Source organism: Gallinula chloropus (genome assembly GCF_964237585.1).
Source record: "Gallinula chloropus genome assembly, chromosome: 3".
Classification (NCBI taxonomy): Eukaryota; Metazoa; Chordata; class Aves; order Gruiformes; family Rallidae; genus Gallinula; species Gallinula chloropus.
This window is the reverse complement of record NC_140087.1, coordinates 80,861,836-80,875,294: the sequence shown is the minus strand read 5'-3', so window position 1 is coordinate 80,875,294 and position 13,459 is coordinate 80,861,836. Positions and strand designations below refer to the sequence as shown.

Sequence of the window (13,459 nt, the reverse complement as noted above, 5' to 3'; positions counted from 1 at the left end):
CCTGGATGTGGGGTTATTGGAAAAGACCTGCGTTTTGTTCAGTGTCAAATACCTTCAAATTCCCTGTAAAGGAAAAAAAACGTGTTAGGTCAACAGGAGACAGTAATTCTGTGGTAATCACAGCATCATGATCTAAAATGCCCTCAGGAGGAGCAGCAGCAGCCTGCTGAACAGGGATTATTGGTACAGGGACCAGGGGAAAGTGGGGTGCCAATGTAACAAGAAAATTCACAAGCTTTATGAATTCTGGCCTTCAGCAAAACAGAGGTGTCAGCAGTTCTCTCAACCAAAAGTACCTCAGCTCCTGTTTATCCAAATGTAGCAGGCACAGTTTCACCTGTAGCTTTGCAATGCTGGCAGTTGTCCCTGAAAGGAGCTGCTTCCATTCTCCAACTTCAGGTGACAAACTTCTCCATCCAACCTTGCACTGGCTTTAGCAGTTGTGCTGTTGGTGAGTTACCTGTCTGAATGAGCTGATCCCATGGCAAAGTCCATGGGGTTATTTTGGCCGGGTTATGTTTTGAACTGGTTCACCCTGCAGCCACTCTCACAGTCTGCCAGCAAGTGGAAGGCACAAGGGTCTGAGGGCTGGTGACCTTCAGCTGTTAAAGCCTGGAGATGGGATTCCCAAGTGGATCAGGGACATGGCCCAGCTCAGAGTGAGCTGGGACAGGTTAAGTCCATGCTGAACAGAAACACTGAAGGATGTTCACAGTACAGAACCCTCTCAGGCTTCTGTGGGTTTCACAGATGAAAGGAGAGATAAAGTGACACCCATGGGATTTACTTATTTTAATCTAAAGCAGGAAAAATATGGAAAAGTTTCCTTCTGCCTAACAAAAGGCTTGAATGGATGCTTCCGGTTCCCTTGGCAACGGTGCTAAACAGGCAGAATAAATAAAAGCAACAATTTCCTCTATCAGCAGCTTCTGAGATGACGAGGTTCAACGGTGTTTAAAAGCAAATGGCTTTGTGTCCAAGTTACAATTTTCCTCCTCCAGTTCGTTAGATTTGGGCATTATTTTGGAGCTGTGAAGAGGCATCATGTGAGCCCACAGTGTGCCCAGCGACTACTTGTCATCGCTTTTGATAAAATTAGCTTGTGTGGAAGAAACTCAAAATCAGATTGTCAGTGTGTGCATTCCACATTCTTTGTTTTCCTTTTTCTTGTTCCTCTCCACAACACACAAGATTCTATGCAGTTTGCCTTTCTCTTTGCAGAAACCAGTGGGCACGTTGTTAATGTTAAGTGCTGGAAAAAAGCTTTGCACCTTCCTTGGGGTCCTCATTTCTTCCCAGTTCTGCTAAAGAGGCAGCCTCTCTTGTCTTCTGCAAAAACTCCAGAACTTGAAGGCAGCATGTGCAAGGGAGAAGAGACACCATGAGCTACATGCAAAGGAGGGTTTTCCTTATCCAGTCCAATAATTCCCTCCAATTAAAAACAATCATTGTATATTTTTTTTCAGAGAAAAAACAGCAGATGTAATAAGGATGGTGAAAGTATAATCTCAAAACAGGATTAAATGTAAATTGTTCTCCATTTTAGAAACTGTAAGAAAGAAAAGCTGTTGTCTCTTCTAAAGGAAAGTGTTTTCATCACTATCTGTAAAAGAAATCTGATTGCCAAATGTGCTACACTGAGGGCTTAGGACAAAGATGTCTGGAGAAGCAATGCTGCATGAGACTGCAGTTCTAGGCAAGAATCTTGAACGTGTATATTCCAGGAAGGAATGCTGCTAGTCGGAGAAGACTATTAATGATGACTCAGTGACCCATTTTGTTCCCCAGTTCTTTGAAAGCTCTGGAAAGACGAGTGATGTGCTCGTCCTCTGTGTCGCTGCCATTTTGCTCGCTGAAGCAGGTGGGCTCAGCACCGCTGGGTCAGCCGCCCCGCCGGGACTGAGCTCAGAGTGATGTACCTATTGATGCTATAGATGACGTGGTTGGGTGGAGAGATGCCCGTCCTTTCTTCACAGGTGCTCGGAGAAAGAGAAAACTTTGCCTTATGGATGGAAACCAGGATGGTGAATGCATTTATATATATTTTTCTTTAAAGATGTGCTCTTTAAGCTGCTCTGTTGTTTGGGAGAATTTATTATTCTGCAAAATCCTGGCTTCACTAGGTTGCAGGAAGCAAATGAAAAGGAGTGCAGCAGTGAGTGATCCATTTGCAAAGAGCCTGTAAAAGTGCTCTGTCGTTCTTTCACTGTCTTTTTTTCCTGTTTTACAGAATGATTCAATCCCTCAAGACGACTTCACACCAGACGTATACAGGGTGTTCTTAAACAACCTCTGCCCTCGGCCTGAGATTGACCACATCTTTTCTGAGTTGTAAGAAAAGACACTCATTTATTTTAATTTTTTTACACCCCCCTTTTTCCTCTTCCATGGAATTTCTGGGCTGGGGATGGCAAAGTAGGTTATTTAGACTACAGGAGCATGCAGCAATTGCTGGATATATTTCAGTGTCAAGCAGGGCTGTTGTTTAACTTTGGATCGAGGGTGCCTTCTCTTCCAGTCTTTTCTCTTCATTTTTAATTGCAGGAATTTTAAAACAATTTGGTTGGTTGTTTTTAGAGGTGCAGAACTGATGGGTCTTGTTTGCCTCTATGGATTAGGATAGTTTAGGCTTTCATGAAAGTAAAGGAAGAAGAGCAATAAGCGAAAACAGCGTGCAATAGGTGTGAAAATACATATAATTGCCCCTAAAAGCTTAATTAGGAGTAGCAGGAAACGCAATAACTTCAGGATTTGTGCATCATGAATTCACACCGTGAAATTAAACTAGCAGCCAGCTACAACTAGTCTCACACATTCAGTTACGAGCTATATAACTTGTGTTGCTTCTGTCCCTGGCAGCTAGTCATTGTGCTTCCCAGTTTCAGCTAAGCCAGACCATTGGAGTCAGAACTTGAGGCAATATGAAAGTATTTCCAAAATACGTCCTGAGACCAGCAAGGCGATTCGTGGACGTATCCTTGCAACGTGGGTGTGCTCATGTTCTCCCTTTGTGCCTATTTCCCTCTAAGGTTGGGCTTTCAGAGGAACTCAGCCATGACCTAGTTTGCTCCCATTGAACCCAGCGTAGACTTCCCACTGCTCTCTTGTGAAGCAGAAATAGGCTGGTGCCAAGCACTGTAGACAACCCCTAAGCACGTCACCTGGCTTGGAGCCTTCCTAGGTCTTCACGTGGGTACGATTTGTACCCAAACTTTGCTCTTTGTACTCACTCTCTAAATAGGAATCTTTTCACTTGCTTTGCAGAGTGCCTAGTGTGTTTTGAGCAGCTATATTAAAAAACCCAACAAAATCACCCAATCACCCCTCCCCAAAAACCCAGACTTAATCAACTACCAGAATACTGAAGTCAGGGCTACTGTTCACCAGTAAAATCCAATAGTTGGGCCAGGAATACCAGCAGTGTTTGTAAGGAGCCCTAGATTGAATCCCATGTCATTTTCTCTCTTGCCTTGTTTTAATTGCTTTGTTACAGGAACTCAGAGGAATGAAAAGCTTTTAGCATTGCTCCAACTCTTCCCATTGATGTCAATAATGCTGAACGCTTTTAAACATCTTACCCCTAGATGTCTGATGAAGAATGTTTGTCGTTACATGCTGGCAAAGTAAATTAGCCCAGAGACACAGTGAGACAGTGCTTTTGTTGTATGATAGTTTGGATCTTTTTCTGGTTTCCCTGGGAAATTACAGAACATTGAACAAGATTTCAAAGAAACCAATTTTAATGGCTTTTGCCATTGCTTTAATTTTTCTCTAGTGGTGCCAAGAGCAAACCATACCTTACTGTTGATCAGATGATGGAGTTTATAAATTTTAAGCAACGGGATCCACGATTAAACGAAATCCTTTATCCACCGTTAAAACAAGAACAAGTTCAACAGCTGATTGAGAAGTATGAGCCCAACAGTAATCTAGCAAAGAAAGGTCAGTGGTTTTTATATTCTTAAAGTACTTGGTTCCTGATTTGAAACAGTGACTTGATTATCCTACAGCACATGCTAAAGCAAGCTTTGGTCCAGCATGAAATTACATTTCCAGCTTTCTCTACTTTTGGATTGTACAAAATTGAGACATCACATGGTGCATTTTTGTCTTCAGTTAGGATCAATTGATGAGGAATGGGGCTGGTTTCAGTATTTCTTTTGAGTATGTGTAATTGGCAGTTTCAAACAGTTATTCTGGTATGCAAACTTGAGCAAAAACCTGACTGTCTCAATGACTGTCTACTGGCATCAGAAGTGTAAAATTTAAAGAAAAAAATCAGTGGCAATGAAAGTAAGGAGATGATAATTCTATCAATTAATAATAGTAATAAGGCAAATCCTCTGCTTTCTGATGAAGTGGTACATAAAGTAAGATGTGAGAGTAGCTGAGTGTGTTTCATGCTACAGTCACAGAAAGTTCCTTTTTCGAGTGTTGTCAGGACTTAGCTGGGCATTTGGCCAAAAGCAGTGAGACAGCTTCTGCACAAACCTCTGCAGATTTTTGCTACCACCACAGGTCTTGAAATAGCATTGAATTTGTATCCTGTTTTGTTCTAATCTGCATACCCTAATGATTACCCCAGGTTTTGATGTATTTATACCTTAAAAATTTGAGGGGTATGGGAATATTCTGGAAAACACATCCAATACCAAAAATTGGTTTGGTCTGGAGATTTTTGTGATCCAGAGGGAACAAAAAGGCTCTCCCACCTTCCACCCTGGAAGCTTTCTGACCTAGATGTTTTCCTGAAGGAATCTTGCATCTCTCGATGCTGCAATCAACATTGTGTCAAGGCAAAACGCTTGTGATTTTCCTCAAAAGGCTTTGAATTTTCTTAGTCCTGTTAAATTTAATGTTTCCAGAGGTTTTGTTGGAGCATTAAATCCTGCTTTGTCATGCTTATGCAATCTGTCTTTTGACGTCAGCGAGAATGCTAGCGTGAGTAGGTGAAAGCATGTTGTGATCTCCTCTCATCCATGCAAATGTTAGAATATTGCTCTGTGCTTACCTTGTTTCACATCAGCAACAGGAGATTCTGGTACCTAAAAGATCATTCTTATTACCCAAATATTGACACTTCCTGTAAGCTAAATAAAAGATTTATTAGAAGGAGGTGGGCTGGCGTACTCACGAGGCACCAAAGTCAAGAAGAAATTACCCTCTGTAAGGAGGAAACGTGAAGCAAACCTTGGAAAGAAGGGTGCTGCAATGGTGTTTGCTAGCACCCTTCATGTGGGATTTCTGGGACACCTCTACCTTACCCTAATTTACATTAGTACATGTGCTTGCTGCAGGGACTTGCTCTTCCACAGCTGCCTCCTTTCCTGGATATGATTTTTATTGCTCTGTCAGAATCAGTTCTCTCAGAAAATTCTGACTTGAACAAGGGAGAAGCAGGTCACAAAGAGTTAATTCCTTTTGCGATTTGTTGGGGCTTTTGGGGTTTTTTTCACCCCAAAGTTGTGCACTGAGGTCCAGCAAATTTGGATGGAGCTGGCACAGCCTGTGGGCCACCTCCATGCTGGAGACATGACATCACAGGGAGCACCTTGGCTGGTGGCTGAGCTTTGGTAGCTGTCCCATCTTGCTGTTCTGGCCCCATGCAAATACCGAGCTTCCTGCCTTAAACTTACAGGAATTGGCTAATGAGGAATGACATGGGGACACGGTATTTTCTGTACATCTGCTCTGAGTTAGGAATGCAATTGGCTGTGTATTAAATAAAGTGTAGGTGTGCACTCGATCCTACGCTCAGAGAATAATTGCAAACAAATGCTGCGTGTCTGTAAAATGTCACCAAAATACAGCAGTGCATATTCAGAATAATGATTTAACCTTTTGATACGGTGCTGTGTAAAAGGGATTGTCACTCAGGCTTCCTGCTCTTAGAAAGGACTCTTCACAGGCTCAATTGCAGGGTTGCAGACCGAAGCAACACACTTGAGCGACACTTTCTCTGCCACTGAAATTGTACTCGCCTAGGCCGCCAGAGATGTTATTTTCAGTAGACCTGCTGGATTTTCCCACCACAGTTAGATGCAGTCCTCTGTTACACAGTTATAAATTGTTGGCCTTCACTTCGCACTGCCACTACTCAGATATTCTGCTGTATTTCTTGTGATGGTGTTGCCTATGTATCCTTGTTTACTGGGGCCGAAGTTTGTGGAGGGGTAGAGACAGAAGTAGGAGGTTTGGAATGACACTGGTGCAGCCAGAAGAGCACCTTAAATACGTAGAAGTTGGCAGAAACCTTCATCCAACTTAGTTTCCAAAGGAAACAAGAAGGACATCAAGGTCCTCGAGCGTGTCCAGAGAAGGGCAACAAGGCTGGTGAAGGGGCTGGAGGGCAAATCATATGAGGAGCAGCTGAGGGAGCTGGGGATGTTTTGTCTAAGGAAGAGGAGACTGAGGGGAGACCTTATCACTCTCTACAATGACCTAACAGGTGGTTGTAGTGAGGTGGGGGTCAGTCTCTTCTCCCTGGTAGCTAGTCATAGTACAAGGGGAAGTGGTCTCAAGTTGCATGAGGGGAAGTTTAGGTTGGATATTAGGAAAAACGTCTTTACTGAAAGGGTTGTCAGATATTGGAACAGGCTGCCCAGAGATGTGGTTGAGTCACCATCCCTGGAGGGGTTTAAAAGAACAGTAGATAAAGTACGTGGTGACATAGTCTAGTGTTGGACCTAGTAGGGCTGGACTCAATGATCTTGAAGGTCTTTTCCAACCATAACCATTCTATGATTTCATGGATGCTGTGGGAAGAGAGAATTGATTCATGCAAATCTCTTATGCTCCATTTCCTTGAACCTCATATTCTCTGTCACACCTCAGTTCGAATGGTTGCCTATTTGCCAACATTGCTGAAATGGAATTTCTGTGTAGTTCTGGCCAGAACCATGAAGAGAGCTACCTGGGCAACTTCGGAGAATGGGATGCACTTGCTTCTTAGCTAATGGATCTTTATGCATGGAAAAGTTACTTCAAATAGAATTACAATTTTTTACTTGAAAGCTTAAATCCAAATGCATAAAGTAGAAGCTCTGTGCCACCTTCTTACAGCAGTCTGACTCCTTACTCGTACTGCCCTGTTTGGACAGTATCAGACCTTCACTTGTCTGACTATTATATCTTCTAATTTCACATCTAATTGGGTTCATGATCTGTGCTCATACACTAAAAAATGATATTCTTTTTTTTTCCCTTAATTATTCTTCTCTCATAGTTAATTAAATGAATTTCTAAGGAATAGTTGTACAGTCTCTCAACTTGCATGGCACTAGTCAAATACTTTTGACACCTCATAATTCTCCATGCTTTTGCCTCCTGTTACAGCCCTATTGCCTCTTGCAGCTGAATGACAGTGTTTTGAACCCAATAAGCAAACACTGTACGTAATAGTTGAACTTTTTCGAGATGGCTGTTCACATACCTGCTAAAATCACATGCCAGTGTGCGTACTGGATAAGGGACCTGCGTTGCAGTGTTTGGAGTAAAAAGGCTGCCTGTGCTACTGATCATCACTAATGTATTTTGGGGTATTGTATTCCTGGGATGCATTTGAGCTTTTGCAACTTCAGCAGATACGCGGGCTTGACATCTACATAGGTTAAGCATCTGGAGTAGTATTTTATTGTGGTTGAAGGAAGCTGTTGTGATTAATGCTTTGTGTCATATAGTGAAGGAGATTAATGGGCTATGTGTAGCATGTTTCCTTATCAGGTGGAAGCAGAAGGAAGTTCCTGGTACTGCTGAGCAGTCTCTTGCTGTCAGCAAAACCATGCTGGGGACTGTTAGGGCTGCCTAGGCAGCATCTTGTAGTTCAGTGTTTTTCAAGCATTTTCATTGGGTGGCTGGCATAACTACTAAAACATATTCCCTTTCCAGTTACCAGCTTGATAATGGGATGTATATTAATAAATCAGTTCCCTAGGGGTTGTTTAGGAATTTCTGTATTTACTTTGATTTCTATAGAATGTGTAAGGTTGGAAAGGACCTCTAGAGGTCATCTAGTCCAACCCCCTTGCAGTAAGCAGGGACATCTCTACTAGATCAGGTTGCTTAGAGTCCCATCAAGCCTGACCTTGAATATGTCCAGGGATGGGGCCAACACCACCTCTCTGGGCAACCTGTTCCAGTGATCTACCACCCTCATATTGAAGAACTTTTTCCCTATATCCCACCTAAATCTCCCCTTTTCTAGTTTAAAACCATCACCCTTCGTCCTAGTGCTACATGCCCTTGGGAACAGTTTTTTCTCAGCTTTCTTATAGGCACCTTTCAGGTGTTGGAAGGCCATTATAAGGTTCCCCCCATGAAGGATTGTATAAGAGACAGTCAATCAGGATCTTGTTAACGTAATGGATGGGAGATACAACATTGATGCTGAGCCTTGGGTGTCACTGCTTGCAGTGTCCAGGCTCCTGGGAATGATAGTTTTCCTTTCTAGAATTATGTGGAATTTACCATATAAATTTGATGACAATTCCGCAAAAATATGCTGGTTCTTCCTGAGTTAAGGATGCAACTCATTACTGAAAGCTTCCAAGTTGAAAAGGACCCAGGAATTTTGAGAGCTCAAAGACCACGGGGTAACAACAGTCTTTGCTGTGGGGGCAGCCTGCGTCTCTTAAAGATTGCACGTGCAAGAAATGTATCTGTGTGCCAAACTAGCAATGAAGAATAGGAAAACAGGTCCTGCTAGGGAAAGGAGGCGTGAAAAAGGTGGACTTGTGCTCTAGCAATAAACTATATGCTTCCCACAGAGCAGAAAAAGGTTAGGTTGTTATTAGCCATTATTTTCAGAGTGGTTTTTATTGAGAGAAATTGTCTTAACTGTAGTATAAGCTTTAAAAATAGTCTGAAAGTGCTTTGGAAGTTTTCCTGGCCGATGAATCTGCACACCAGCTTGTACTTACTAGAAGGCATCTTTGAGATAAGTAATGGCATAAAGATGTGGGGGGGGGGGGGGGTTCTCTGAAGTCTGTATTGGTTTAAATAATATCTCCATTTAATTTTAAAGGGCCAAGCCTTTAGAGCTGCATGAAAGAAAAAAGCTTTCTTTCCTCTTATATTTCACAGTGTTTATTTTTCTAGAGTTTCTCAGTGGTGGCTATTTGGAAGGAGTTTATGTCAGGTTTATTTAGACAAGTATTTAGAAGGAATAGGGGGCGGGGGGCTAGTTCCATGAATCTCTTTGAATCCCAGTATTAATTCTGTTTTGCTAGTATGCGTTTATTGGTACTTGTTGTGCTGAGTTTTTCTTAGGTAATGAAATAAATTAAGCAATTAGCATTAGATTAAGATATATTTAATTTTATACAGCATTTACTACTTCTGTGTTTCACATGGCAGCCTTAACACCAGGCAGTCAGCATTCACTTTGGCACAAATGTGTTTTCCTTCTCTTAAACATCAATGAGCTTTGAACATTTTCATCCCACCACATTAAATTCACCTTTTAGTAACTGCTTAAGAATAATTACACGTTGGAGCCTTTTGATGGCAGAAGGGGGTCATTTCCTAGGCAACAGATTTTAATGGCAAAAACAAGTGTCATAAAACCATGGCTACACTTTTAAGACAAAGTTCATAATATTTAAAGCATAAATTCTGATGTATAAACCATTTGTTGAAATGGTGGGGTTTTCTGGCACAGAAACACTTGTAGGAAATGTTACAAAATGGTTGAAATCCTTTGGCATCCTAACTTCAACATTGGAAATTAAGAATATTGACCAAAAACCCCATTAGCTTTGGGGTGGTCAATGCTTTCCAGCATTCCAGCTGGATAAGCTAAGAGCTCTATGTGTTGTTTCTCAAATGATGACAGAACAAGTAGATCCCAATCACAATTTATTACTTTTTAAAATTCATAAGCCACACAAAAGCATAGCCTGTCCCATGCTGTCAGCAACAAGTGCTTAGTTAGGTACCTTGCCAGAGAACTTTTTTTTAAGAGATATATATATGCAACAAATGTTACTATGAATAATGTGTCACCATAAATAAGTTAATGGAAACTATACTTGTCAAGATAAATTTGCAAAATAAGTTTCTATAATGTGCTATATTTTCTTCTTAGTTGCTTGGGTTTTAGTTACCATTAAGCTGTAAAAAATTATTCCAGTCTTGCAGTAGTTTGGAAGATTGCATCTCAGATAAACAACCAACTCCTGTAAAAAGCTCTTAGAATGGAAAATTCTCAATTGTGAGGTATTTTTGTATCTGCTTTACAGGTAAAATACTTCAGCTTTCTATCCTAAGTGTAACAACTTGATAACATAAAATGAAACAGTGTGGACTCGAAATAATGGGTTTTGCAAGAGTCAATGGAGATGCGAAGTAGAAAGGAACGTTTTTAGCTTATCTTTGGTTGCATTTTAAAATGTAGGACCTGGCTTGGGTCTGAGTCCTGTATGTTATACATGGAGTTAGTTTCTTGCTGTCGGTGCTAAAATTGATGATAATATTTATCAAAAATATGTTCCCGGGAGTGCACGCTTCCTAATCTTCCTGTATAATGCAGATGCTTTGAAGGAAGCTTGAGCTTAGTGGTAATGCATTTTGGGACTGGTATCTGGTACCAGGAATAGCTCCACTGATACCAGTGAAGCTGTGTTGAATAGATAGTGGATAGACCTGTTGTGGAATTTTTGTATCTGCAAAGCTGGAGAGCATAAACTAATCACAGTGATCTAAGTTCAATCAGGCCTGTCCTGGGCTAATATGGAAGGTGACCGTAACAGTAACTCCCGACCCACGTCCTAGAAACCTGATAGACCACCTCGATGGGCTCAAACCCTGTGTGCTAACACTGAAAATGTATGAAAGAACCTGGGGTGACAGGACCTCAAAGCTGGCATGAGTAGAGGTTTTGGAGCTACATGACTCCCTTCAGATGGGGCTTTTGCTCAGGGATAGGTAAAGTGAGCCTTAAATAATGTTGCATTTCAAGGGTTATGGAGAAACGTTTTTCTTCTCTTGCCTTGCCTGGGTTGTGTTTAACTCAGCCTCAGACTCTCAGAGCCCATAAATAGAAAACTTACTCTAAAAGTAAAGCAGCTTCTTTGTGCTTGATGCTGGTTTGCTGCCCCTTTTATGGAACGCAGTGAGATATTCAGTTTTAGCAGCAGGATTTATTATTTGAAGATGAATATCAGATAAAGTTTACTTCGGAAAACATAAAGCAGCATGGACTCAACTGCTGAAGGAAACAACTGTAGATAAACTTCGAATAAACATTGTTGGGTTTGCATTTTCATTATGACTGCTACAGCTTTTCAGCTGCAAAGGGCCCAGGAGGACAAAGGGAGTGAAGGCTGCTGTGACACAGGGGGTGATATCTACAGCTGGTGGCAGAGGAGCTGCGTTTTCCTGGCCCTGCCACTGATGGGCTCGCTGACATTTGGCCATCCCCTTTCATGTGCTGTTTTGGTTTTTTGCCTCATGCTTTGGTCCAGTTGACTAGAGGAGCTCCTCCTCTGCCTTGAGAAAGAGTACTGCTTGAAAGAGTCAGCGCAGGGCCACTAAGAAGTGGAACATCTTCCTTATGAGGAGAGGCTGAGGGAGTTGGGCCTCTTCGGCTTGGAGAAGAGGAGACTAAGGGATGACCTCGTCAATGTCTATAAATATGTAAAGGGTGAGTGTCAGGAGGGCAGAGCCAGACTCCTCTCAGTGATGTCCAATGAAGGACAAGGGGCAGTGGGTGCAAGCTGGAGCATAAGAGGTTCCATGTGACCATAAGAAAAAAGTTTTTCACTGTGAGGGTGGCAGAACCCTGGGACAGGCTGCCCAGAGAGTTTGGGGAGTCTCCCTCTCTGGAGACATTCAAAACCCATGTGGACAGGTTCTTCTGTGACCTAATCTAGGTGATACTGCTCTGATGGGAGAGTTGGACTAGATGATCTTTTGAGATCCCTTCCAACTCCTAACATCCTGTGATTCTGGGATTGAGGAGCGAGCAACGATCTGGGAGTCTTTTGGTATCTATGGGATCTGTCACAGCAGGGCAGTTAACATAGTTGGAGTGTGTGCGCTACTATAATACAACCACCATATGAGGAAGTTTCCTTTATAATGTCAGATGTAATCATCTACTCTAACAATATCCTTGAGCTGGAATATGACTGTTGCCTATAAATACATCAGGATAAAACGCCGGGAAGGCAGAAAGAAGTGGTAAGCTGAAGGACAATGTTGGCAGAAGAACACAGAGGTATCAAATGGCCTTGAATAAATTTAGGCTGGAAATTAAGAGAAGTTTCCTAACAACATGGTTTTGGCACAGCCTACCAGAGGTAGTAAAGAGGGCCAAAAAAAAAAAAGCAATTGTGGTTCAGGTAGAGCTTGGTTTGTTGATGAAAAGGATTGTCAAATGTGGTGCCTGCAGATGAGGAAGCCCCTCTCAAGGGACAGAAGTCCCTTCTTTATAGTTTATTTGAACTGGGTTTGCAGATCCCTGCCTTTATTCTTTTCTACTCCTTCTTTAATATTAATCTCCTCTTCAAGTGGAACAGTTTCTGGAAGTAAAAACATGAGCTGCAATGACTGTTTTTCTTAGGTTTTTCCCCACCTGTAAGTTGCTCACACTCTTATCTCTTCCCATTATACTGCAGAACAGTCTTTTTGGCAAGTGCATTAATAGCTTATGTAGAGAAGTATCACTTAAGAGAAAAAAAAGTATGTATTTTTAGTTGTCCTTTAATGCAATTTAGCAATTGGAAGTAAGCCAACATTTAACATTATTATATCTCCCAGGATCACTTGGAGGCATTCTAGAGAGCATGTTTTTCAGAGGCTTGGGGAGACAGTGGCATATTTCAGCCGTGGCCTTCTTTCAAGTCTGTCAGAAATAACTGGAGTATTGCTGGGATTAATGGTATTTTTATCTGTCTGATTTAAAGTCTTTCCACTTCTCTAGCTGTCTGCCTGTTTTAGAAATCTGCTGTGTCGTAAAGTGCTCATTCCAGTCCTAGCTAGGAACTTGTATGAAGGTAGTTTTGTGTGGTGGTTTTATAGATTTAATTGGATCTAAACTATCTGTCGCCTTGTATCCTGTAAGGGGATATCCTGTCAGGAACAATTTCTTTATTATTGCTGAAGGGCCAGGAGCAGCTGGAGGATGGGCTTGTGTCTGCAAAACCCTGAGACCCTGCAGACTTTCTCTCCAGTCACTTTTGTAGATAATTGCAGTTAGGGCTCAAAGCATTCTGAATCATAGAATGGTCTTGGTTGGAAAAGACCTTCAAGATCATCAAGTCCAACCATGTATCCAACCCTACTAGGTCCAACATTAGGCCATGTCACCAAGTACAACATCTACACTTCTTTTAAGCACCTCCAGGGATGGAGACTCAACTCCCTCCCTGGGCAGCCTTTTCCAATACCTGACAACCCTTTCAGTACAGACATTTTTCCTAATAGCCAACCTAAACTTCCCCTGGTGCAACTTGAGGCC

At 41.9% G+C, this 13,459-nt stretch overlaps 1 protein-coding gene across 1 annotated transcript in view; it reads left to right on the top strand.

Annotated features, from left to right (window-relative positions):
• Window positions 1–13,459, top strand: part of PLCB1 (phospholipase C beta 1) — a 397,722-nt gene that overhangs the window by 250,601 nt on the left and 133,662 nt on the right. Inside the window, exons 8-9 of the mRNA XM_084261625.1 lie at window positions 2,231–2,331; window positions 3,776–3,942. Coding sequence (XP_084117751.1) covers window positions 2,231–2,331; window positions 3,776–3,942 — 268 coding nt within the window. The remainder of the gene's footprint in view (window positions 1–2,230; window positions 2,332–3,775; window positions 3,943–13,459) is intronic.